This window comes from Podarcis melisellensis (genome assembly GCF_964234715.1).
Source record: "Podarcis melisellensis genome assembly, chromosome: 8".
NCBI lineage: Eukaryota > Metazoa > Chordata > Lepidosauria > Squamata > Lacertidae > Podarcis > Podarcis melisellensis.
The window spans coordinates 13,548,797-13,574,802 of record NC_138540.1 but is presented as its reverse complement, the minus strand read 5'-3'; the positions used below and the strand labels follow the sequence as shown (position 1 = coordinate 13,574,802).

The 26,006-nt window shown below is 48.3% G+C and overlaps 1 protein-coding gene across 16 annotated transcripts in view; it reads right to left on the bottom strand.

The window, feature by feature from the left end:
* HSPG2 (heparan sulfate proteoglycan 2) overlaps positions 1-26,006 on the bottom strand; it is a 230,985-nt gene that overhangs the window by 131,480 nt on the left and 73,499 nt on the right. For 14 of the 16 annotated variants that reach the window (XM_081923336.1, XM_081923349.1, XM_081923344.1 and 11 more), the window contains 17 exons: positions 25,737-25,850; positions 24,598-24,858; positions 22,726-22,845; positions 20,693-20,824; positions 19,393-19,537; positions 19,142-19,293; positions 17,310-17,456; positions 15,124-15,287; positions 13,574-13,753; positions 12,497-12,693; positions 11,152-11,299; positions 10,874-11,001; positions 9,164-9,250; positions 8,404-8,462; positions 6,951-6,989; positions 5,468-5,535; positions 3,618-3,758 (listed from right to left, as the gene is read on the bottom strand). In XM_081923336.1, the coding sequence (XP_081779462.1) occupies positions 3,618-3,758; positions 5,468-5,535; positions 6,951-6,989; positions 8,404-8,462; positions 9,164-9,250; positions 10,874-11,001; positions 11,152-11,299; positions 12,497-12,693; positions 13,574-13,753; positions 15,124-15,287; positions 17,310-17,456; positions 19,142-19,293; positions 19,393-19,537; positions 20,693-20,824; positions 22,726-22,845; positions 24,598-24,858; positions 25,737-25,850 (2,282 nt within the window). The remainder of the gene's footprint in view (positions 1-3,617; positions 3,759-5,467; positions 5,536-6,950; positions 6,990-8,403; positions 8,463-9,163; positions 9,251-10,873; positions 11,002-11,151; positions 11,300-12,496; positions 12,694-13,573; positions 13,754-15,123; positions 15,288-17,309; positions 17,457-19,141; positions 19,294-19,392; positions 19,538-20,692; positions 20,825-22,725; positions 22,846-24,597; positions 24,859-25,736; positions 25,851-26,006) is intronic. The other 2 variants (XM_081923347.1, XM_081923341.1) reach the window with 1 other exon arrangement.

The following is a 26,006-nucleotide window of genomic DNA, read 5'->3' as shown; positions in this document are numbered from 1 at the left end:
TATGGACCCAGGGATCGCGCATGCGCAGAAGCGCTAAATCGCAACCCGCGCATGCACAGACGTCCACTGTATCCAATTGAAGTCAGAACTCTTTATTTTAGGATTAATGGACCTATGTGCCGGAATCCCATAGAAAAGACTATTTATGTATGTGACCACGGCTGAGGGGATGTTACTGGCTCAGAGACAGAAAGAAGATAAAGTCTCTACTAGAGAAGAATGGCAGATCAAGTGGATGGATTATGCCGAAATGGCTAAAATGACCGGAAGAATCAGAAATCAGGAAGACCAAAATAAGGAATTTTATAACTTATCTTAAAGACCATTGTAAACACAGTTAAAATTGTTAGTAGGATTGGAGCATCACTTGTAGTTTAATGGTGAATTTTAGACACAATGGAGAGGTAAAAGTTATGGATTATCATAAAAGATGCAGGAGGAAATGATTAACAATATGACCCACAAAGGGAAGGAGGGAAGTCCTAAGAGATTCCTTGGAATCTTGTTTTTATGTTGTATGTTGGATATGACTGTAAAACCGAAAAACCAAATAAATATATATATATATTTAAAGGATTAATGGACATACAATTAGAAAAGGATTGTGGAAGATTACTCCAATGATTACTTCGGTGGGACTGTAACATGCACAAAGATAGGAAGACACAGCCTTACCCACGACAGAAGAACGGTTGATTAAATTATTGGATTTGGCTGATGGCTTAAGCTAATACAGTTAATTCGAGAAAAATCATTACTAACATCTGTTAAGGATTGGAGATTTTTTAGGGACTTTTTGCGTGAAAGAGAAAATGACCTTGTAATATCTGGATTTGATGATTCTGGCTTATAGAAGACAGATTGGTTGGATTTTGGAGAATGAATATCATATATTTCTTTAGTTTTTTTCTTTTGTTTTCCTTCTCTCTCGCTTTCTCCTCCTTCAGATTTCTCCTTTTCTTGTATTTCCTTCTTTCTGACTTTGTCCTTTTTTGGATTAAGTAGCTGTTTTATCTCAGTACAGTCATACCTCGGAAGTCGAACGGAATCCGTTCCGGAAGTCCGTTTGACTTCCAAAACCAAGGCGCTGCTTCCGATTGGCTGCAGGAAGCTCCTGCGGCCAATCAGAAGCCGTGCCGGACATTCAGGTTCCAAAGAACGTTCGCAAACTAGAACAGTCACTTCCGGGTTTACGGCGTTCGGGAGCCAAAACGTTTGACTCACAAGATGTTCGGGATCCGAGGTACGACTGTACAGTCATACCTCATGCTACGTTTGCTTCATGTTACAGTGGTGCCTCGCAAGACGAAATTAATTCGTTCCACAAGTCTCTTCGTCTTGCGGTTTTTTCGTCTTGCGATGCACGGTTTCCCATAGGAATGCATTGAAAATCAATTAATGCGTTCCTAGGGAAACCGCCTTCAGACCAGGTCCGGGGACAGTCTGTCCCCCGACCTCTTCTGAAGGCTGGGGGGGGGGGGGGACAAGGGCTTTTCTTCCCACTGCCAGCCTTCAGAAGGCTGTTCTGAAGGCTGGCGGTGGGAAGAAAAGCCCTTCTTCCCACCTCCCGCCCCGCAAGCTCCGGGGACAGGAGGGCTTTGCTGCCAACCGCCAGCATTTTAAAAGCCCCTGCTGTCCCGGGGCGATTTTAAAATGCTGGCGGGCGGGAGCGAAGTCTCCGCTGCCCCGAGGAGATTTTAAAATGCTGGGGTTCGGCAGCGAACGCTTCGCTCCCGCCCGCCAGCATTTTAAGATCGCCCGGGGCAGCGGAGAAGTCTCCGCTGTCCCGGGAAGGCAGGCGGGGGGAGCAAAGACTTTTGCCCCCGCCTGCCTTCAGAAGAGGTCCAGGACCTCGTTCCGATGCCCGGCGGCAGGGTGCGAGGTTCCCGCCCCACCGCCCGGCATCGGGGCATCGTTCCGATGCCGGGCGGCGGGGGGAGAGGTTCCCGCCCCACCGCCCGGCATCGGGGCATCGTTCCGATGCCGGGCGGCGGGGGGAGAGGTTCCCGCCCCACCGCCCGGCATCGGGGCATCGTTCCGATGCCCGGCGGCGGGGGGAGAGGTTCCCGCCCCCCCGCCCCGCTTCGGAGCAGCGTTCCAAAGCCGGGCGGCTGGGGCAGGTGTTCCCGCCCCCCCGCCCCACTTCGGAGCAGCGTTCCAAAGCCGGGCGGTGGGGGCAGGTGTTCCCTCCCCCCCGCCCGGCTTCGGAGCACCGGGAGAAGCGATCTCCCCGCAGCCCCTTGCTTCAAAAGAGGTCCGGGGGCAGCGGGAAGCGCAGCGCTTCTTCCCCGCTGCCCCCGGACCTCTTTTGAAGCAAGGGGCTGCGGGGAGATCGCTTTTCCCCGCAAACACTTGCTTCAAAAGAGGTCCGGGGGCAGCGCGAAGCGCTTCCCGCTGTCCCCGGACCTCTTTTGAAGCAAGGGGCGGTGGGGAGAAGCGATCTCCCCGCAGCCCCTTGCTTCAAAAGAGGTCCGGGGGCAGCGGGGAAGAAGCGCAGCGCTTCCCGCTGCCCCCGGACCTCTTTTGAAGCAAGGGGCTGCGGGGAGATCGCTTTTCCCCGCAAACCCTTGCTTCAAAAGAGGTCCGGGGGCAGCGCGAAGCGCTTCCCGCTGTCCCCGGACCTCATTTGAAGCAAGAGGCGGTGGGGAGAAGCGATCTCCCCGCAGCCCCTTGCTTCGAAAGAGGTCCGGGGGCAGCGGGGAAGAAGCGCTGCGCTTCCCGCTGCCCCCGGACCTCTTTTGAAGCAAGGGGCTGCGGGGAGATCGCTTCTCCCCACCGCCCCTTGCTTCAAAAGAGGTCCGGGGGCAGCGGGGAAGAAGCGCTGCGCTTCCCGCTGCCCCCGGACCTCTTTTGAAGCAAGGGGCTGCGGGGAGATCGCTTTTCCCCGCAAACCCTTGCTTCAAAAGAGGTCCGGGGGCAGCGCGAAGCGCTTCCCGCTATCCCCGGACCTCTTTTGAAGCAAGGGGCGGTGGGGAGAAGCGATCTCCCCACAGCCCCTTGCTTCAAAAGAGGTACGGGGGCAGCGGGAAGCGCTTCCCGCTGTCCCCGGACCTGGGGCTGCGGGGAGAAGATCGCTTCTCCCCGCTGCCCCTTGCTTCAAAAGAGAAGACCCGCTGTCCCCTGGGCAAGCTTCGTTTTGCGAAGCAAGCCCATAGGGAAATTCGTCTTGCGAGGCAACTCGAAAACGAAAAAACCTTTCGTTTTGCGAGTTTTTCGTCTCGCGAGGCGTTCGTCTTGCGGGGTACCACTGTACGTTCTTCCAGGTTACCTCCTGCAGCGACCCGGAAGTACCGGAAAGGGTTACTTCCAGGTTTTGCTGCTTGCACATGTGCGGAAGCGCCAAATCACAACCTGGGCGCGCGCAAACGCGCCTCTGTGGGTTGCACTCTTTTCATGTTGCGAATGGGCCTCTGGAACGGATCCCGTTCAAAACCAGAGGTACCCCTATATATTATAAATATATACTTTGTAATGGGTATGTACGGTATATAGGAGGGGTGGGGTGGGGGTGGAGAAGGACCCTCCTAGCAGGATCTGTGGACCGAGTTTGCATAGGGAAGGATGCTTCCAGCCTCACACATAGCAGGACCCGCCTTCCCGGCCCCAGGGGGCAATACCTGGTCCCTGTTCCACGAGGAGCTGGAGCACTGGCGCGAGACCCCCATGCAGAAGCAGCGCAGGCAGCCTTCGGGGTTTGCTTGGCTCAGGTGGAAGGAGCCCGTAGCACATTCGTTGCACGACTGTCCCATGACGTTGGGCTAGGGAGAAAGAGAAGGAGAAGAGGTAGTGATCAGGTGGGATTACTATGAGGAATTACGAAATATGGAGCAAGCCATTGTGTCCGCGATGAAAGCATTGCGTTGACTGGGTTTTATTCATTGACAATAATTTCTGATCAAATCCCACAAGCCTCTGCATCTCTGCCCATTTTCTCTACTGTCCATTTTCTTTCTCTATGCCTGACAGGCACTTATCAGCATTCTAAACACAGGCCAGTTGTTCACCAGGCATCCTGGGTCATAAAGACAGTAGGTAGCTTCTCTGATGTACCTTTCCTTGGTTTTGTTAATCTTAGGGCCAGGAAGAGAGTTCACAAGGAGATGGTAAATACTACCTGTCCTTCCTCTCCTGTTTACTGCTGTTTATGACCTCCGGGGTTTCCTAAAAGCATTCCTCCTTGTTTCCTATTTTATTTACTCTGAACTACGTATGCATGCTCAAGTAGGAAATAGTTTCTTTGGAGATAAGAGGATTTCTTCTGATCTGACTTTGTCCCACGTGGGGTTTTTTGAAATGCTCAGAGGAAATCTGATTGGTTCTTACAAACACTGTGTGAAAAGTTCTTTTGTGAATAAAACGACCTGGGCCAAGGGGTGGACAGGATTATTATTATTGACACTCCTCCCAGAGTCTTGCTGGTCAAGCCTCGTGTGTACAGTGGTACCTCGGGTTACATATGCTTCAAGTTACATACGCTTCAGGTTACAGACTCCGCTAACCCAGAAATACTGCTTCAGGTTAAGAACTTTGCTTCAGGATAAGAACAGAAATCGGGCTCCGGTGGTGCAGCGGAAGCAGGAGGCCCCATTAGCTAAAGTGGTGCTTCAGGTTAAGAACAGTTTCAGGTTAAGTACGGACCTCCGGAACGAATTAAGTAATTAACCCGAAGTACCACTGTATTTTATTAATCAGAGACCAATCCTTCCTTGCTTTGGGAACGCTACAAGGACGTTGCAGCAGAAGGATGAGAAAAGGCGATGGATCTCATAGACTCACCAAAAGTCAGCAGCCCATAGCATAATAAATCTGTTCAGCTCAGCTGAAGGTCATATTCTAGGCCATGCTAATATGTCACAAAAGAGTACAACTTAAAAGCCTTGTCATCTCCTCCTTTGCCCGCCAAAGCAATGACCCAGGAGCTGGCAGGTGACGTCAATGCTTCTTCTCAGGAAAAAGAAAGGAGTCTGGGAGCTTTATGTTACTCCTTGATTCCTGCTGTACCTTGCTTCCGGAATGGCTTGACTCCCAAACAAATTGGCTCCCGAACGCCGCAAACCCAGAAGTAAGTGTTCCGGTTTGCAAACGTTTTGTGGAAGCCGAACATCCGACGCAGCTTCCGATTGAGTGCAGGAAGCTCCTGCAGCCAATCGGAAGCCAGACCATGGTTTTCAAAAAGTTTCAGGATGCCCGGAACGTATTAAGATCAAGAACCAAGGTTCCACTGTACTTCTGAAATAATCTCATGCTGACAACAGAAGCTCAGCAGCTGGGCAGATGTTCTCAGAGCTCCTCTTGAAATTTAATTTAGGAATGGCAAAAACCCACCGTAGGCCCCACAGATCTGGGGCCCTCCCATTCGCAAAAGGCGAATGAGGGGATAACGAGGCTTTCAAGTTTCAGTGTTTTGTCTCATCTTGCCACGCCTAACCCAGGGGAGTCTGCACCTCCAAGCTATGGCCCGGCTTACCTTGCACTGGCAAGCACCATCTGACGCTTCGCTGCTCCCTCTCTTGTCGCACTCGATGCTGCTCTGCCCTACACAAGGAGTAAAGAGAGGTTGAGAGAGACAAACCCAGGCAGGAAAATGTATTTCCTCCACCATGGCCTAGCTAAAACGGCAGAACCAGGAGGACTAGAGTTTTCATGCGGCAGAGCTTTGCATGCAAAAGGCTGCAGGTTCAATCCTGAGTGTCTCTAGGCAGGACCGTGCAAATACCTTCCCAAGTCCAAAGCCTCGGAAAGCTGCAGCCGGTCAGTGTAGTAAGGCAAAACCAGCAGGCGAAAGGAAGCAAAACAAGGTGAGAAAGGGGGTAGAAACATCTGAGAAGAGAACTTGGAAGAGCTGAAGAAGTGCAAGGAGGAAGGCAAAGAGACAGGGTGCAAAGCGCAAGCAGGTGGGTGACAGAGGGGCTGGACTCTCCTTGAAGCGGGTCAGACTAGATGACTCTTGAAGGTCCCTTTCCAACTCTGCAATTCCGTGCGAAAGAAAGGAGGTGGTGACAGTTATAGGAAATGAGAAAGTGTTGGAATGGTTTACTAAAGATGAAGAAGTTAAATCGGTTATGATTCAACGGGCAGGAGACTTTGGGTACAACATACAGTTTGCAGCACGGGGAAAATTATGGAGAGAAGTTTTGAAATTCACAGCGTGTTATACATTAAAAGAAAACTATATGGAAATGATGTATCTCTGGTATTTAACTCCGAGTAAATTAGCAAAAATGTACAGGACAAGTTCAAATGTTTGTTGGAAATGTAAGGAAAAGGAAGGCACCTTTTATCATATGTGGTAGAACTGTAAAGTAATAACGGAATTCCAGGAAATGATATACAATGAATTGAAAAAAAAAATGTTTAAAATAACTTTTGTTAAAAGACCAGAAGCCTTTTTGTTAGGAATTGTAAGCGCAGAGCTACCAAAGGAACTGAAAATATTGTTTTTGTATGCCACAACAGCTGCAAGGATGCTTCTAGCCCAGGGTTCGAAAGACGACAAGATTCCTATCAGGGTGGCTGATGAAATTATTGGACTATGCAGAGGTGGCAAGATTAACTGGGAAAATCAGAAACCAGGAAGGTCAAAACTTCAATAAAGAATGGGACAAATTTATATTATATTTGAAAGACCACTGTAAACACTTGAACTCTTTGGCAGGTTTTAAATAACTCTTGCAACGCTACATAGATTTTGGATACAATGGAAGATTAATTTACAATTAATGGACTTATAGATGGACTTATAATATGCAGTTTTAAAAAGTTACTCAAAGAACCCTCAGAGGGGGGAAGTCTTGAGTTTCAGAAGAATCTTGTGTATTTCTTATTATTTGTGATTACAAATGTGAATGAAGCTGTAAAATCAAATAAAATCTCTTTTTTAAAAAAGAAAAAGAAAGTGAGGCTTTTGGGGGGGATAAGAAAAAGCAAATGTAATAGCGATGACGACTTGCCCTCTAGTGGAGTATCAACTTCAGGACTAGGAGGGAACCCTGGAAATCAGAGAGAGAAAGAAATCGTCAAAACGGGTTCAAATGTTTGGCCAGCAATACGTCAAATTTTGGCTTATTTGTACCAGATGGGGAGACAGAAGCAGGCCAACGCTTCAGAGTTGTGAGACGCGGCAAGATGGTAGCGCTATTAAACTTTGATTGAACGTGACAATGTGGTTCCCACAATCGTGTTTGGAAGTCAGACGTTGGCCTCAAACCTAGCTGAAGGTTGACTGACTGACTGATTGATTGATTCAAATGAATCTCAAAGAGGCTTACAACCAATAAATGACCATAACATAACAAAACAAAACATACTAGCACATCGTGAATACAACATGCGTCATATGAAATAAATCACAAATTATCAGCGAAACAGTTTCTATCTTTAAGAAACCGAACAAAACAGCAACTAAAAAAATAAGCCAAACCTCACAATTACGGCAAGTCATGTGATTATCAAATCAATGCGGCATTTAGAATCTACAAAACGATATTAAAAGCATTAGCAAAATAGCAACTAATCTAGGCACCAGGTTCATTCAAACAATCTCTGCACCCCCATGACTCATAACCTTTCACTCTGTTCAGTTCATTAAACCACTAATATACACATAAATGCACATAATGCCTATTGTTAAGCCAGCTCTTAAGCCAGGAGCCAAGCTGCTTCCTTTGTTCCTCCTTAAACCAGCCCTTGATTCGGAACAATGAGGACTAGAAACTTGCTTTATTTTCAATTTTTAAAAAGACCACAGCTCGGTGGCATTGCATCTGCTTTGCATGCAGAAGGTCCCAGGTTTCATCTCCCAGTAGGGTTGAGAGAGACTCCCTGCCACAAACCCTGGAGAGCTGCTGCTGCTGCCAGTCAGAGTTGGCAGTACTGAGCTGTATGGACCAAGGGTCTGACTCTGGACAAGGTTCCCCTGCGAAGGCCTGAAAGCTCATCCTGACCGGCCTGCGCCCTCATTAGCAGAAGAAACTTCATCAGGACATGGGTGCTTGATTCCTGCATAATAGGGGGTTGGACAAGATGACCCATGGGTCCCTTCCAACTCCAAAATTCCTATGATTCTAGGACAGATTGCGAATGGAAAACAACACATTGCTCTTCTCCTTGGGGGGACGGCAGTCCGCAATGACCTTTCGCCAATTTCTCCCTCTCTGCTCCATGGCACAATCCTATTCAGGCTTACTCCGAAGGAAGTTTCAGCAGGTTGTTCTCAACAGAGTCCTACTCAAGAGTAGACCCACCGAAATGAATGGGCCTAAGTTAGCCACGTCCCTTCATTTCAAGGGATCTAGTACTAGAGACAGCCGGCAGTTATTCAATGCTGAGTTTTCGCAGCTTTTGCCCTGGCAGCGTGACTCTGGAGTCAAACCTGAATTGCGTGTGTTCAAAGGTTTTACTCACCAATCCTCACACATTTTCCTCGTGGCTGAATGGGGTCTCCTTTGAAGCCAGGAGCACATCTAGGGGCGGAAATATGTTAAGTTGGAACTTTATCAGTGTCCCCCGGAAATCACTTTGTGGCCAAGGGTAGGAAACATCTCTGCCCCTCTCCCCAATGTTGCTGGACTCTAACTCCCATCAGCCCCAACAGACAGCATGCCCAATGGTCAGGGATGATGGCGGTAGTTGTAGCTTATTAGCATATGGAAGGCGTTAGATCCTGTATTTTAAATACAAGGTAAAGTTATGATGGAGGTAGCCAGGAGCAGTAAAGGCAAGCGATGGCCTAGTTCAGGGATGGGGAACATCTGTGTCCCTCCAGATGTTATGGGACTCCCAACTCCCATCAGCCACAGCAGCCAACATGGCCAAAGGTGAGGGGTGATGATGTGAGTTGGAGTCTCATAAGATCTGGAGGGACACACCTCTCTCATTCAAGCATTAAAAGAAGGCAGACTGGCAATGGAGTGGGCAGTGAAGGCAAGTGACGGTCTAGTTCAGGGTATCCTGTAGCCCTCCAGATGTTGTTAAGACTCCCCAACTGATCCCTGATCCCTGTGTTTAAAAATGACAAAGTGGTGATGGAGGTAGCCAGGGGCAGTGAAGGCAAGTGAGGGTCCAATTCAGGGATGGAGAACTCGTGGTTCTCAAGAAACTGCTGGACTCCAACTCCCAGCAACTCCCACACACAGTTTGAAACTACAACAAGGAGCCCACTCACTTTTCGCAGCGACGTCCGGTGTAGCCTGGGGCGCAGGCATCGCAGGTGGCCTGCCCGTCTGTGTCCAGGAAGCAGGACTCTGAAAACCTGAAAGGAGAAGAGGGCAGTGTCACCATGGGCACAACCATCCCTCTGCCCTACAACGCTGGGAATGCAGGCCGCTGGGTGCATGGCTGGCAGGGCCCTTATCAGCCTGGATCGTGGGCGAGGGCAGCTTCCCAGTTGAGGACTGAGTGGCACACATCAGTGGCCCATTCATAGCTGCCTTGCTTATCTATTTATTTCCACAAATTTCAACACCACCATCAATAAAATATATTGGCTATTATATATCTATGTATCTATCTGTCTATCTACCTGCCTGTCTAATCTACCTACTTTTATTTGCCTCCCTAATCAATTGATCATCTATCTATCAATCTGCCTACCTATCTAAGCTACTTACCTACTCACCCTGTTTACCTACCTCATGATGGTAAAAAGCATAAAATCCACGATAAAAAATACGTTCGTAAAACAAGCACAAAATGTGTAACAAAAGGGTAGATCAGACCGATACACCCACACAGCTCAATTTCAGGAAAAGCCAGGTGTGTTTTAAGCAGGGCACCTGAATGCCAATGCTGCAAATTCCAATGGGCTAGTGCCACGACACTAAAAGCCCTGGTCCTTGTGGATGCAAGACAGACCTGGAAGCGCATGGCACAACTAAAGGGAGGGGGGCTGTTTCCCTTCAGGAGGATTGAATTACCGAGAAAAAGGCATACAGTGGTACCTTGGTTCTCAAACGCCTTGGTACTCAAACACCTTGGTTCCTAAACGCCGAAAACCTGGAAGTAAGTGTTCCGGTTTTCGAACGTTTTTCAGAAGCCGAAAGTCTGATGTGGCTGTCTGCTATTGTTTCCGGGGCGCCTGCACCAATCAGAAGCTGCGCCTTGGTTTTTGAACATTTCAGAAGTCAAACCGACTTCCGGAACGGATTAAGTTTGGCGCTTTTGTTCTTGCTATTTATTTTGCGTTTTTGTTATTGAGGCTTTTTCGGTGCATTTGTTTTTGTGATTGTGTAGAACCTAGTTCAGCTATTGAATTGATTGATTGATTGATTGATTGTGTGGCTGTGGAAATGGATAAAAGCCCCCCATCCAAATAATGACTATCATCAGTTCAGGTAAGAAAAAAAATAAATTTTCATTTTTATCATTTACAATACTGTCTTATTTATTTTATAGTACAGTACATTGCTTATTGCTTTCATTTTATGGATCAATGGTTAGAGAGTAAAATTCAACTTAAATTGCTGTTTTAGGGGTTGTTTTTAAAAGTCTGGAATGGATGAATCCGTTTTGCATTACTTTCTATGGAAAAGCGTGCCTGGGTTTTGGAACGCTTTGGTTTTGGAACAGATTAAGTTTCAGAACCAAGGTACCACTGTACAAGGCAAGGTGTTCCCAGAGGTAAATTCATGGGTACGGACTCACCCGGCCACTGTCCTTCCCTGCAGGCTTAATGTTTGCTTTCAGGGCAACAGGAAAATTGCAGGCACACCCACCCACCCCCAGAAGCTGTGGATTATTATTATTATCTTGGTCCTTTCCTAATCTCCTTCCTGCAAAGCCTGCCGAGTCCGCAGGGGGCAGGCAACTGCTGACGTCCTCCAGGACAGCCCCCGATGACAATAACCCACAACACAAAGACCCTCGGCTCACTCACCTGCGGGGGGCTTCGGTGTACGGGCAGGGGCAGGGGCGGCAGGCGGTGGGTGTGCCCTTGGTGGCGTCACCAAAGAAACCCGGCTTACATTTGTTGCACTGGGGCCCTTCAGTGTGGTGCTGACAGTTCTGTGGGGCAGGGGGAGAAGCGGAAGAGACAAAAGGAAGAGGGAGGTGAAGGGCAGGGTGCAGTTTTCCCCAAATCCCTCCCCCCGTCAACCAACTTCGAGCCCCTCCTCCAGCGGCCGTCGCCACCCTGCCACCCGTTGGCAAGCTTACCAGGCAGTAGCCAGAGAACGGGCCGCAGGTGCTGGAGTGCCCGTTGCAGTTGCAGCCAGAGCACGTGCCCAGGTACGGCCCGCCAGGCACTCGCTTGAAATGGGCCTCGCAGCGTTCGCAGGAGAGGCCGGCGTACCCAGCGGGGCACCTGCAGAGAGATGAGCAGAAGGTGAAGACAGCGGCAGAGAGAGGCAGGTTTATGGGCTGCAGTAAGGACACTGCCGACTCTCTGGAAGGCAAGCAGCAGAGGCAACGAACAATACTGAGCTATGGATGGAGTGAGGATCTAACTTGTGACTCAGATCCTAATGTCAGCAGGTTAATTTCAGTGGGGCTACCTTTGAAGGTGACCCAGAAACTACAACTAATCCAGAATGTGGCAGCAAGATTGGTGACTGCGAGTGGCCACCAAGAGCATATAACACCGGTCCTGAAAAACCTACTTTGGCTCCCATTACGTTTCCGGGCACAATTCAAAGCGTTGGTGCTGACCTTGAAAGCCCTAAATGGACTCAGCCCAGTATACTTTAAGGAGCATCTCCACCCCCATCGTTCAGCCTGAGGTTCAGCACTGAGGGCCTTTTGGTGGTTCCCTCAATGCGAGAAGTGAGGTTACAGGGAAGCAGGCAGAGGGCTTTCTAGGTAGTGGCACCCGCCCTGTGGAACGCCCTCCCATCACATGTCAAGGAAATAAACAACTACCTGAATTTTAGAAGACATCTGAAGGCAGCCTTGCTTAGGGACGTTTTTAATGTTTGATGTTTTATTGTGCTTTTAATTGGAGACACTGGCCACATGACCCGGAATCTGTACACCGGCTCCCTCAGCCAATAAAGCGAGTTGAGCGCCGCAACCCCAGAGTTGTCCACGACTGGATCTAACAGTCAGGGGTCCCTTTACCTAATACAGTGGTACCTCGGGTTAAATACTTAATTCGTTCCGGAGGTCCGTTCTTAACCTGAAACTGTTCTTAACCTGAAGCACAACTTTAGCTAATGGGGCCTCCCGCTCCCGCCGCGCAATTTCTGTTCTCCTCCTGAAGCAAAGTTCTTAACCCGAGGTACTATTTCTGGGTTAGCGAAGTCTGTAACCTGAAGCATCTGTAACCCAAGGTACCATGTATTCTGTTGGGAGCCACCCAGAGTGGCTGGGGAAACCCAGCCAGATGGGCGGGGTATAAATAAATTATTATTATTATTATTATTATTATTATTGGCCTCCTCCGAGCAGGACTAATTTGGACACAACCCACAGGAGCAGGGTCGCAGCAGGCTGGCTCGAGCCCCCCAACCTCCCTGCCCAGAACCACCCTGGATGTCAGCAGCTGCCCCCATCACTGGCACACCTGCATTCCTCCACGCCATGCGCCAGGCCCAAGCCGGTGACCTCCGTGGTGGTTGTGTCCATGACGATGTCGCTCAGCCCCACACTGGCCATCCGGTTGTCATAGACCGTCTGGATCATAACCGCCTCCAGGTTCTGGAGGGTGAGCAGCAGTTCCTCGCGGCTGACGGAGGCTCCCGACTCCTTCTCCCAGTGCTCCTACAGAGGGGAACATCCGGCGGGTGAAAAAATGGCTAAGCGAAAGGTGCAGGAGAAACCCCCTAATTGCATTGGCTGCCCCAAGAGCGCTTGCGAAGAAGGCCACAAATCTTGTGACTGTCAACGTTTTAAAGAAATGGGCTATTATAAAAACCCAACACATATCACTTCACATCATGAAAATCTATATGGGAAGCTTGAGGTGAGACCATTTTGGAGTATAGTGGACCATCTGGATACAAATTTAATTTGTTCCAGGGGGTCCATGTGCACCCTGAAAAATCCACATCTAGAGGTACCGCTTCTGGTTATGCTGCTGATTTTGCAACCCGAAGTTTAAGGACTCGAGAGTAACGTAACCTGAGGGTCTACTGTATTTGAAGAACAGCTAGGGTCAAATGAAAACTGAATTATCAATTCAGCGGAATGAAGTACCACTCCGAGTGATGGAATCAAGTACCATCATCTAAAGCGGTAGGTATAAGGTGGGAATAAAAACAACATGGAAATAAAGGTGGGAGCTCAAAATTCAAAGAAAAACAAAGAAGCAAACTTGCAAAGCCTGAGAAAATCAATAAAAAATGATGTCTATACGAAATAAAAAAACCAATAAAAGTATAAAATAAATAAGGGTAATGTTGCTTCTACCCACCCAACCCAGCTTGGCTCACTTGTTTGAGTCACCTTAAAGGATGGCAGTTTTGAGTATTTGACTCTGAGGGGATGATCTGGATTCAAATCCTTGCTCAGGCAAGAATCTTGGGCTGGGCAAAGCCCGCTCTCCACCCTCCGCCAACCCAGCATACTTCGCAGGGGTGTTGAGAGGATCGTTCAGCCTCAGCAGGACGGAACAAGCCCTCCCCGTTCCAGCCGCACTCACCTCGGTGAACTGGACCTGGCGCTGGTTCACCACCGAGGGCTGGGTGGGCACCTGCACGCGGTAGATCAGCTTCTGCCCATTTCCAACAATCACGACGTTCGGTTTCTGCACAGGCTCCGATTGGCCCCTGGCCAGGCCGTAGCGCACCTTGAAGCGCAGGAAACCTCCATAGGAGTCCACCTGCAGGCAGAGCAGAGAGGGAGGGGAAGTCAGGAGGGGGCAACCCAAACATAGACCCTGGCCCTCCAACCCACCCCCATAAATCCCTGTGCCCATTCAGCAGAAATGTGAGCTGGGAACCTTCCTTGGATGACTGCAGGGTTGCGGAGGGAGAGAAAGTTAAACCCTGAAAGGAGGGAGCCATAATCATAGGGACAGAACTACCTAAATCGTATAGAACTTGATTCATGTATGCTTACACAGCAGCAAGAATGTTACTTGCGCCAAAATGGGAAAGAATAGAAGTCTCAGCAAAGGAAGAATGGATACAAAAACTTATCTGAAGAAAATGTTCCAATTAACATTTGTTTAAAAAACCTGAAGCATTTTTGTTAGGGATTTTAGGGAAAGACCTGCCAAGGAAATTTAACAAGATCATCATGTATGCGACAACGGCGGCAAGAGTCTTAATAGCACAAGGTTGGAAGAATGAGTAAAGACCCCGACTAAAGAACTATGGCAGGAGAAACTGGTGGACTATGCGGAATTGGAAAAATTGACATATAAACTATGTGGTAAGGACAAGTGTGACTTTAAATTTATTATTAATAACATATAGATATTATATGTATAACTGTACAGTCGTACCTCAGGTTAAGTACTTAATTCATTCTGGAGGTCCGTTTTTAACCTGAAACTGTTCTTAACCTGAAGCACCACTTTAGCTAATGGGGCCTCCCACTGCCGCTGCGCCAACAGAGCACGATTTCTGTTCTCATCCTGAGGCAAAGTTCTTAACCCGAGGTAATATTTCTGGGTTAGCGGAGTCTGTAACCTGAAGCGTATGTAACCTGAAGCGTATGTAACCTGAGGTACCACTGTACTGTTAAAACGGAAAGGGGTCAAACCATCGCAAGAGGTGTTGAAATTTTGGGAGGTTGGATAGTTACAATGCAATGGTCTCAGTGGTGCGGCGCACATTTTTATTCTTATTTATTTATTTATGATCATTACTTTGTCAAATGAATAAATGAATACATTGTTCTTGTTGTTTAGTCGTTTAGTCATGTCGTCACTTCGTGACCCCATATGAGTACATAAATAAATATTAAAAAAGGACAGAATCCCTGGAAAAGGGAATAAGACATAAGCTCTGAGCCCCTCTCCCCCCACCCTGTGGTTTGGCTTAGTTACATGGTTAGATACTTACAATGGAATGGTCTCGGGGGTGAGGTGCACATTTTTATTCTTATTTATGTATGATTATTACTTTGTCAAAATAAAACAGCAACAAAAAAACAAATACAAAAAAAGGAAAGAAAAGGAACTAATCCTGTTCTTAAAACTGGCCTATAGTTCAGGCCATGAGGACTCGAACTCGTTTCCCTCACCTTGTTGCCCAGGAACTGCCCGGGGAGCATCCAGAAAGAGTCGTGTACCAGGAAACGGCGGGAGAGATCAACCAGCTGGAACTCCTGCAATCCGGGGTCAATCTGCAGTTGGGTCGAGGAGAGGGGCAGTGTTCCGGGCTGAGAGGGGGTTGTCACATTCACCCCTGGGGAAAGTGACACGGGAATGGTGTGATAAGAATTTTAAGGTCTCAGATATATATTAAATGTTCATAAATGTACCAACCGAGCACATACACAGACCAGCACAGGAAGACCAACCTGAAACCATTTTGATTCCCAAACTGACCAAACGTTTTCTCTGCAAGGTCAAAGGAAAATGGAAAAGCTTCCCCATTGTCTTTTCCTTCACAAATCCTGTCTTAATGACACATTTAAGATATGAATAGAGTGTGAGTCTGCAGTGGCGTAGCGTGGGGGGTGCAGGGGGGGCCGGCCGCACCGGGCGCAACATCTGGGGGTTAGGGTTAGGGGGCGCAAATCCACGGGTTAGGGGGCACAAATTACTTGCCTTGCCCCAAGTGCTGACAACCCACGCTACGCCACTGTGAGTCTGTCACCTTGATCAGGAACTAAGTATTTATCATTACAAAAGACTGGCCAGGCTCCCTAGGCAATCCAGTCAAGTGACCATTAAACAGGTAACCTGGCAGACAGGAGATAAAGCACTCAGATTTTTGCTGTAGACCGCCCTTTGTGATGTAGGTATGATGTATCTGGGGTGGTGGTCTTGAGCTACACGCCTTCTGTGTAAGGGAAGGACCCTGTTGCAACTGATCAATAAAGATCAGGCTTACTAGCTGCTTTGCTTCTCAATATTCTCTGGTTGGCCTCTGTTATTTTCTCCTACCAATAGGGAACCTGCAAAGGACTCTATACGGCTCTTGGGTACCCCATAAGGGAAAAAGGGCAGATTGATTTTGTTTGCAACAATGGCAGGGGGTTGTTGCAGGGCACCTGGTTGGCCTATGTGAGGCCAGGACACTGGGCAAGGTGTGCCCCCAGGGCCCAATCCAGCAGGGTTCTTCAGAGGCCTATTAATGCCACCAGATATTCTCTGAGGAAAACTTAGTGGAAGACCACCTCAAAGCCCTCCCCCCCCTTATAAGAATTCTAAGGTCCCAAGTGGGACGCGGGTGGCACTGTGGGTTAAACCACAGAGCTAGGACTTGCCGATCGGAAGGTCGGCAGTTCGAATCCCTGCGACGGGGTGAGCTCCCGTCGCTCAGTCCCTGCTCCTGCCAACCTAGCAGTTCGAAAGCACGTCAAAGTGCAAGTAGATAAATAGGTACTGCTCCGGCAGGAAGGTAAATGGCATTTCCGTGCGCTGCTCTGGTTCACCAGAAGCGGCTTAGTCATGCTGGTCACATGACCCGGAAGCTGTACACCGGCTCCCTCGGTCAATAAAGCGAGATAAGCGCCGCAACCCCAGAGTCGGCCATGACTGGACCTAATGGTCAGGGGTGCCTTTACCTTTACTTTAAGGTCCCAAATATAAAATAAGCATTCATAAATGTACAAGGTCAAACACATGCATAAGTATATAAACCACGTGTCTGAAATAGAACAGGAGAGCAATCCTGAAGTTATTTTGACTCTCTCAAATTGACCTCAAATATTTCTCTGCAAGGAGGAAGGAAATGGAATAGCCTCTCCCTTGTCTTTTGCTTACCTGTCTTAAGGGTGTGTGAATAGGGTGAGCCTGTGAACTGGATTCAGGAATTAAAAGTATTTACCATTGCAAATGTAAGGCCAGGCTGCTCAGGTAAAGCAATCAGTGACCAATAACAGATATCCTGGCAAACAGGATTTCTGCTGGAGACAGCCTCTTGTGATATATTTCTGCTGTAGACCACCCCCTTCTGTGATGTATGTATGATGTTTTGGGGGGTGGTCTTGTGCTACAGGGTGGGCAGTTTCAAAAGTCTATATAAGGGTTTGCACGCCATTGTTCTGGGCTCCTCCTGCATGTGGTGAGTGAGGACCCTGTTGCAACAGTTGAATAAAGATCAGGCTTACTAGCAGCTTTGCTTCTCAATATTCTCTGGTTGGCCTCTGTTATTTTCTCCTACCGATAGGGAACCCACTGAAGGACTCTATCCGGGCTCTTGGGTACCCCATAAGGGAAAAGGAGCAGTTTTTTCTTATAACACCCCCAACCCACCTACCTTTGAAGTTGTCGGGTGTGTCGAAGCGAAGGCGGATCTGGTTGCGGTGCCGGCTAGTTCCACGGCAAGATTTGGTGATGCCAAAACAAAAGCAGGGGAAACACTGGGAGGTCTCTTCGTTGTGGAAGTGTCCTTCTGGGCAAGGTCCTGGGGTGGGGGTGAAGGAGGAGGCTGTCAGGGATCCAAGGTGATGGATGGACATGCCAGCAGGTTTTTTAAAAAAGATTTCACTGATGTAAATCAAACAGATCAATATAGCAGCACAGTATATGCAGGAGAAACACAAAATTTGGTTGGGACGGTATTAAAGGCCAGTAGGAAAATGTTCTGTCAAGAGGGAGTCCTGTGCGTCTGTGTTTGTTGCATGTACACTAGTGGCCAAAATTGCGGAAACCTTTTGGGGAAAGTGTATTTCCGAGGTTTGATGGCTCATAACACCACTTTCTTTTGGAGTAATACCATAAAATTATACATCAATGAAAAGATTATTTAATGAAATGTAATGCAACAAGGTTTGTTCAATTACCTATATTCTATCAAAAGCTATAACCAAATAACCAGAAAAAGGAGTGTTTAGAGAGTGCCAATCATTAAATTATCATTTCCACTGCTATATAATTTTATGGTATTTCATAAAACTGTATGCTTGGAAGGGGCCTCAAAGGTAATCTAATCTAATCCCCTGCAATGCAGGAAACCCACAACCCTGAGATTAAGAGTCTCGTGACTGAGGTTCTAGCAGCCAGCAGCATCTATGTCAAGAGCCTCTGAGAGTGTAAGCCTTTCACAAGAACATTAAGAGCTTGCTGGATCAGGCCAATGACCCAGTCTCCTGTTCACACAGGACCCGAGTGTGAGAGCAAGCCTGCGGTTTCCGGCACCTGAGATTCAGAAGCAGTGCTGCGCCCAAATCTGTAAGCAGAGCAGAGCCCTCTCCTCCGTGAATTTCTCCAGTCCTCTTTTAAAGCCACAGGTTAACTACGCGCTGTGTATAAGTCCCAACCAGAGAAGAATGGCAGATTAAGTTGATGGATTATGCCGAAATAGCCAAAATAACCGGAGGAATCAGAAATCAGGAAGACCAAAATTGTAATAAGGAACGAGAAATTTTATAATCTATCTTAAATACCATTCTAAACAGCTAGAATCGTTAGTAGGATTGGATCACTTGTAGTTTAATGGTGAATTTTTGGACACAATGGAGATGTAAAAGATTTGGATTATCATAAAAGATGCAGGAGGAAATGATTAACAATAGGACTCACAAAGGGAAGGAGAGAAGTCCAGGAAGAAGAAGAACAGGAAGAAGAAGAAGAAGAAGAAGAAGAAGAAGAAGAAGAAGAAGGAGGAGGAGGAGGAGGAGGAGGAGGAGGAGGAGGAGGAGGAGGAGTTTGGATGTGCTATCCCACTTTATCACTTCCCTAAGGAGTCTCAAAGCGGCTAACATTCTCCTCCACCTTCCTCCCCCACAACAAACATTCTGTGAGGTGAGTGAGGCTGAGAGACTTCAGAGAAGGTCACCCAACAGCTGCATGTGGAGGAGCGGGGAATCGAACCCAGTTCACCAGATTACAAATCCACCGCTCTTAACCACTACACCACACTGGAATCTTTGAATTCCTTGGAATCTTGTTTTTATGTTGTTTGTTGCATATGTGATTGTAAAATTTTAATCTGAAAAACCAAATGAATATTTTAAAACACACACACACACACACACAAAGAACTACGCGCTGTTTAAAGAAATGCTTCAACATATATGCTAATTAGATGGATAGATCAGCGCCTGCTCAAACGGTCCCCACTCCACCTTTCCCGCCCCTCTGTCTTACCTCGTCCAGGTGTGAGGCTCAACACTCCATCAGGGATTCCAAAAACCATCCCGCGGGCGTTGATGGCCTCGCAGGTGTAAGCTCCCTGGTCGGCCTCTTTGACGTCTTCGATAACCAGTGTCCCCCGCCCGTTCTTGCTGGTGATGGACACCCTATGACCGTAAAGGGCAGAGTCAGCATCCCCAAGCCCAGGTGGAAGAAAAAGGTGGGGGGGATGGAGACCAGACACACCTGGGCCACCCGCGGCTTACCTGCGACTGCTGGGGATGTGGCCCCAGTTTAGCCTCCAGGTGATGATGGGGGTGGGGACGCCCACGGCCACACAGGTGAAGCGGACCGTCTCTCCGGGGGCGGCCTGGATGGATTCCTCGGGGGGCGTGATCACCTGGGGAGGGGCTAGACAGGGAGAAGAATCATAGAGTTAGAAGGGGACCAAAGCATCATCTAGTCCAGTTTCTTGCAAGGCAGGAATCGCAAAAGAAAGGGGGGATCATCTCTCTCGTGCTCTCCTTCCACCTCAACCATGAAATCCGCAAGTGGAAATGCCTACCCAGCAGTGGCCTAATGGTCAGCATGACGGACTAGGGCCTGGGAGACCAGGGTTCAAATCCCCCCTTGACCACAAAGCTCACTGGGTGCCCTAGGGGAACAGACACTGCCTCTTAAGTCAATCTTACCCCACAGGGTTGTAGTGTGGATTAAATGAGAATCATGCACACCAACACCACCTTGAGCTCCTTGGAGGGGGGATATAAACACGATAAAATATTGGCTGGGATTGTAGCATTAAGCTCTGAAAGGATTCTAGTATTTGACTGCTGTACTGAGCTGCAATTTTGCAATTCGGCTGTGAGCCACTTTGGAATCTGCCTCTACGCAGTTCCATCCTTATTTCAGACATTGTGATATATCGATATAGGTCCGTATAGTTAAAGCTATGGTTTTCCCAGTAGTGATGTATGGAAGCTCACTGCAAGGACAGATCCTGAAGCTAAGGCTCCAATACTTTGGCCACCTCATGAGAAGAGACGACTCCCTGGAAAAGACCCTGATGCTGGAAAAGATGGAGGGCACAAGGAGAAGGGGGCGACAGAGGACGAGATGGTTGGACAGTGTTCTTGAAGCTACCAGCATGAGTCTGACCAAACTGCGGGAGGCAGTGGAAGACAGAAGTGCCTGGCATGCTCTGGTCCATGGGGTCAAGAAGAGTCGGACACGACTAAACGACTAAACAACAACAACATAGGGCACACCCATCGGTGGTTTACCCTTCCATGGACTCCTTGCAGGCAGGCAGGAGTCAAGATACAGCCTGGCTTCACCCCAATGCCTAAGCCAAACCACTCACATCTGCAACCAATAAAATTGTGGCCTATTTGAAGCCATAAACCAAATATTCCGTGTCAGGGTCATTTATTGTTCTCCTGGGAACTTTGTGGGTCGCACAATGCCTTGGGACGCAAATCATATTCAAAGTCCACTTTGTTGGGGGGGGGGGCTTAACTCTTCCCACTCCATCTTGCTCTCCATCCCCTGCCACTCCGAACTCACTGCAGCCGATCTCGTCGGAGCGATCTGCGCAATCCGTCTCGTCATCGCACTGGTAGCTGGCCGGGATGCAGGTTCGTGTGGATACACAGACGAACTGGTCTGGAGCGCAGGTGTCCCCGGGTCCCTTGGTAGCTGTGGAGAGGACAAGAGCATTAGCGGAGCAGCCTGGGGTGAAGAAACGGGCTCACCAGCTTGATATTGCTTTAGTGTGGCAGCACCTACACTGCAGAACTCCCCACCTCACAGTGGCGTAGCGTGGGTTGTCAGCACCCAGGGCAAGGCAAGTAATTTGCGCCCCCTAACTCGTGGATTTTAGCACTCGAGTCTCTTCCACTAGAGAGCTGCGAGTGCGAGCGCGCGCCCCCCCCCAGATGTTGCGCCCGGTGCGACCGGCCCCCCCCCTGCACCCCTCACGCTACGCCACTGTCGCCTCATGATCATCAGGCAGGTGCCTTCCCTGTACAGTGGTACCTTGGTTCTCAAACACCTTGGTCCTCAAACAACTTGGAACCCAAACACTGCAAACCCAGAAGGAAGTGTTCCAATTTGAGTGTTACGCGGAGGTCTGTCTGTTTTTGCTATTTATTTTGCGTTTTTGTGGCTCTTTTTGTTTTGTTTTTTTGACTGTATGGAACCCAGTTCAGCTACTGATTGATTTATTGTGTGACTACAGTACATTGTTTATTGCTTTCATTTTATGGATCAATGGTCTCGTTAGATAGTAAAATTCATGTTAAATGGCTGTTTCTGGGGTTGTTTTTACAAGTCTGGAACGGGTTAATCTGTTTTGCATTACTTTCTATGGGGAAGGGTGCCTTGGTTTTGCTTTGGTTTTGGAAAGGACTTTCGGAACGGATTAAGTTTGAGAACCAAGGTTCCACTGTACACTTCTCGGCACCTACTGAAGCAGTTCCCCAATGGAGCAGAAAAGACTATTTATGTACGTGACCATGGCTGCTCGGATGTTATTGGCCCAGAGATGCAAAGAATATAAAGTCCCGACCAGAGAAGAATGGCAGATCAACTTGATGGATTAGGCCGAAACGGCAAAAATGACCAGAAGAATCAGAAACCAGGAAGGCCAAACCAGGAGGAGAATTTATAACTTATCTTAAAGACTACTGTAAACAGTTAAAATTGTTAGAAGGACTGGAATGGCACCTGTAGTTTAAAGTTTTGATGCCATGTGGATGACTGCATACAAAGCTTCATGTATATGCTTGGCAACTGTTTTAAAAATTTTCAGTAAAGTTGGTAATACATAAATGGTTCTATCCAATGCTAACCCAAATGGCCACCTGCCAGTGATTCTTGCATTGCAGCGGGTTGGGCTAAATGACCACTAGGGTCCCTCCCAACCCTACAATTCTATGATTCTATGAACACTGCGGATATACCCATTGAAGTTACCAAAAGCGCCTAACTTCACCCCATTAATTCCAATGGGCCCCCTCTGCTGCTAGTCCTACTCAGAGTAGACCCACTTATGTTCATTGGGCATGACTAACTTAAAAGATAAAGGGTAAAGGGACCCCTGACCATTAGGTCCAGTCATGAAAAACTCTGGGGTTGCGGCGCTCATCTCGCTTTACTGGCCGAGGGAGCCGGCATACAGCTTCCGGGTCATGTGGCTAGCATGACTAAGCCGCTTCTGGAGAACCAGAGCAGTGTATGGAAACGCCGTTTACCTTTCTGCTGGAGTGGTACCTATTTATCTACTTGCACTTTGACATTCTTTCGAACTGCTAGGTTGGCAGGAGCAGGGACCGAGCAAAAGGAGCTCACCCTGTCGCGGGGATTCAAACCGCCGACCATCTGATCGGCAAGTCCTAGGCTCTGTGGTTTAACCCACAGCGCCAACCACCTCCCTTTAGGCCCCATTTATTTCAAGGGGCCTGCTCCAGAGGGAACGTAGCTGGATTCAATTCAAAGGGCCTCAGCTTTGGTGAGCCACCCGGAGTTTGGTGAGCCACCCTGGGACACAGAAACCCGGATGCAAATTGACAAACCCCTGGCGCTCCCAAAATGCTTACGGCAATTCAGCTCGTCCGAGCCGTCTGTGCAGTCGTTGTCCCCGTCGCATCGCCAGAGCTTGAGAGCGCAGTGCCCGTTCCGGCACTTGAACTCGTTGGGCTCACAGGGGCTGGGCGTGCCTGTTCGGGAGACAGAGAATTCAGAAGCTGGTACCCAGCCGCCACCCACAAAACCCTCCCCATCTGTCAAGCGTTCTTTGAGGGATGGGCAATATGACCTCCCAGGGGTCACCTCTAACTCTAAAGATCTAGGACTCGATGTTAAAATAAGTTGAGATTTTTTTAAAATAATATTTAGAGATTTCTTACTGTTATCCAGATTCCCAAATATCTAACTTTTTTTTTTTACATGTTTTCAAACCAGACATGTTTTCTAACATATTTTTCAACTTATTTTTCAACTAATGTCATAATAAACAGCAAAGGAGATAGGAGACCAGCTTGTCTTGTTCCTTTTTCTATTGGGCATTTGTCTGAAATAATATTATTTATTAAAATATTTGCGGATTGATCAGTATAGATCACTTTAATTCCAGCCAGGAAAGAATTTCCTATTTCCATTTTCTCTAATACCTTAATCAAAAATGACCAAGAAATAATATCAAAGGCTTTCTCCGCATCTAAAAATATTAATATGGTCTGTTTTTCATTTCTCACTTCCAAATAGTTACCGTATTTTTTGCTCTATAAGACTCACTTTTTCCCTCCTAAAAAGTAAGGGGAAATGTGTGTGCATCTTATGGAGCGAATGCAGGCTGCGCAGCTATCCCAGAAGCCAGAACAGCAAGAGGGATTGCTGCTTTCACTGCGCAGCGATCCCTCTTGCTGTTCTGGCTTCTGAGATTAAGAATATTTTTTTCTTGTTTTCTTCCTCCAAAAACTAGGTGCATCTTGTGGTCTGGTGTGTCTTATAGAGAGAAAAATACGGTAATTACACTTCTTCTATTGTCCTTCATTTGTAGGCCTGGTAAGAACCTGGCTTGGTCTCTGTGGACTGACTCAGTTAGCGCCTTTTTAAATCTGTTAGCTAAAATTGTAGCAAATAGTATATAATCACAATTTTAGGACTCGATGATCAATCAAGGCCCTACTTTGCCCCACAAAACAGAAGCTGATGCTAGATTCCTCTGTGGCTCTGGTAAGCTGTAGCTCAGCGGCAGAACATCTGCTTGGCATGCAGAAGGCCCCAGGTTCAATCCCTGGCAGCATCTCCAGGTGGGGAATACCCCCTGCCTGATGGGCCACTGCTGCCAGTCTGTGTAAAAAGGTAAAGGGACCCCTGACCATCAGGTCCAGTCATCTCACTTTACAGGCCAAGGGAGCTGGCGTACAGCTTCCGGGTCATGAGGTCAGCAGGACTAAGCCGCTTCTGGCGAACCAGAGCAGTGCACGGAAACACCGTTTACCTTCCCGCCAGAGTGGTACCTATTTATCTACTTGCACTTTGACGTGCTTTCGAACTGCTAGGTTGGCAGGAGCAGGGACCGAGCAACGGGAGCTCACTCCGTCACGGGGATTCGAACCGCCAACCTTCTGATCGGCAAGTCCTAGGCTCTGTGATTTAACCCACAGCGCCACCCACGTCCCGACAGTCCGTGTAGCAAGAGCGAAATGGTCTGACTCTGTACAAGACTGCTCCCTATATCAATCAACACATTTTTCAGCACCACAAAGACTAGAAAATTTGCTTTCAAGCCCCATGGTAGGACATCTGCCTTGCATGCAGAAGGCCCCAGCTTCCATTCTCCAGGTGGGGCTGGGAACGTCCCCCTGCCCGAAACTCTGGAAAGCTGCTGCCAGTCAGTGCAGCCAACACAGAGCTAGGAGGATCCGCGGTCCGGCTCCTCAAGCAACTCGCCGACAGGGGCTCACCGCATCTGCTCTCGTCGCTTCCGTCGCTGCAATCCCTCTCTCCGTCGCAGAGGTAGTCCCGGGGGATGCACTGCTTGTTGGAGCAGACGGCCTCGTCCTTCCGGCAAGGCCGAGGGAAGGGGGGCAGGGAGGGCTTGGCGGGGAAGACCCCAGACGGAGCGGTGACTGGGGCTCGGCGGGTGGTCACTGAGACCGTGGTAGCGGGCACCCGAGTGGTACCGGGCCGGGCGGAGGTGACAGGCGGCCGAGGGGTGGTAATGCCTGCAGAGAGGGGAGAAAGGAGGAAGTCAGTGTTCTGGTCTCGAACTCAGAACTTGCCTCTCCCGGACGACGCAAGGGAGACTAGGATGAATCGCTTGATCCTCGCTGTGGCTTGGTTGGGAGGCGGATGCAGGAAAGTCAAAAGGATAAGGAGAATTCAAATACTCCTCATCTTTATTTTATATAGTCAAACCTCAGTTGTCGAATGTAATCCATTCCAGAAGACCCTTCGACTTCCAAAACATTCGACAACCGAAAACTGAAAGCGGAAGCCTCAACACAATAGGGAAACTCAAAACGGAAGCACATTCAGCTTCTGAAAATCGTTCGAAAATTGGAACATTTACTTCCGGGTTTGGGGTGTTTGGGAGCCAAAACATACGATAATGGAGGCATTTGGGAACCGAGGTTTAACTCTCTCTCTCTCTGTATATACATTTTTTATTAAATTTTCTGTTTTACAATTTAAAATACTCATTTAAACATCACAAACCAGGAAGATAGAAACTTTAATAAGGAATGGAAAACATTTACCATTTACCTAAATAACACTGTAAACAACTAAAAACTTTGGCAGGATCTGAGCAACGCTTGTAATGTAAGGTAAAAAAGGGATTACTTTAAGAAAAATAGAGTAAATACATGTAATGCAGTAGAAAAAGTTTGATAATGGAAACCACAGAAGGGTGAATCAAAGGATCCAGGGAATCCTAAATGTTGATGATTGTGATTAATGTTTGAATACAAATGTACAGTGTGAAATTGATTAAAAGGTATTAAGAATAAAAGAAGAAGTGCTAAAAGCTTTTCTTTTTCCCAAATAGGGCAGGGGGCAGCAACAGCTTCTGCTTAGGCCACCCCTGCCTCTCGTTCCTCACCGCAGCCGTCCTCGTCTGAGGCGTCGTCACAGTCGGCGTGGCCATCGCAGCGATCCTCCAGGAGGACACACTCGCCGTTGTCGCAGCTGAACTCATCAATGCCACACTCGGGACCTACAGAGTTGGAAGGGATACTAAGAGTCATCTAGTCCAACCCCCAGCCATGCAGGCATTACGGATTCGTGGGGGTGAAAGGGATGCCGGCCGTGAATTCTCTGTGCCCCCCACCCACTGCCAACTGTGATAGAAAAGTTTGTTTTGCTGGGCAGG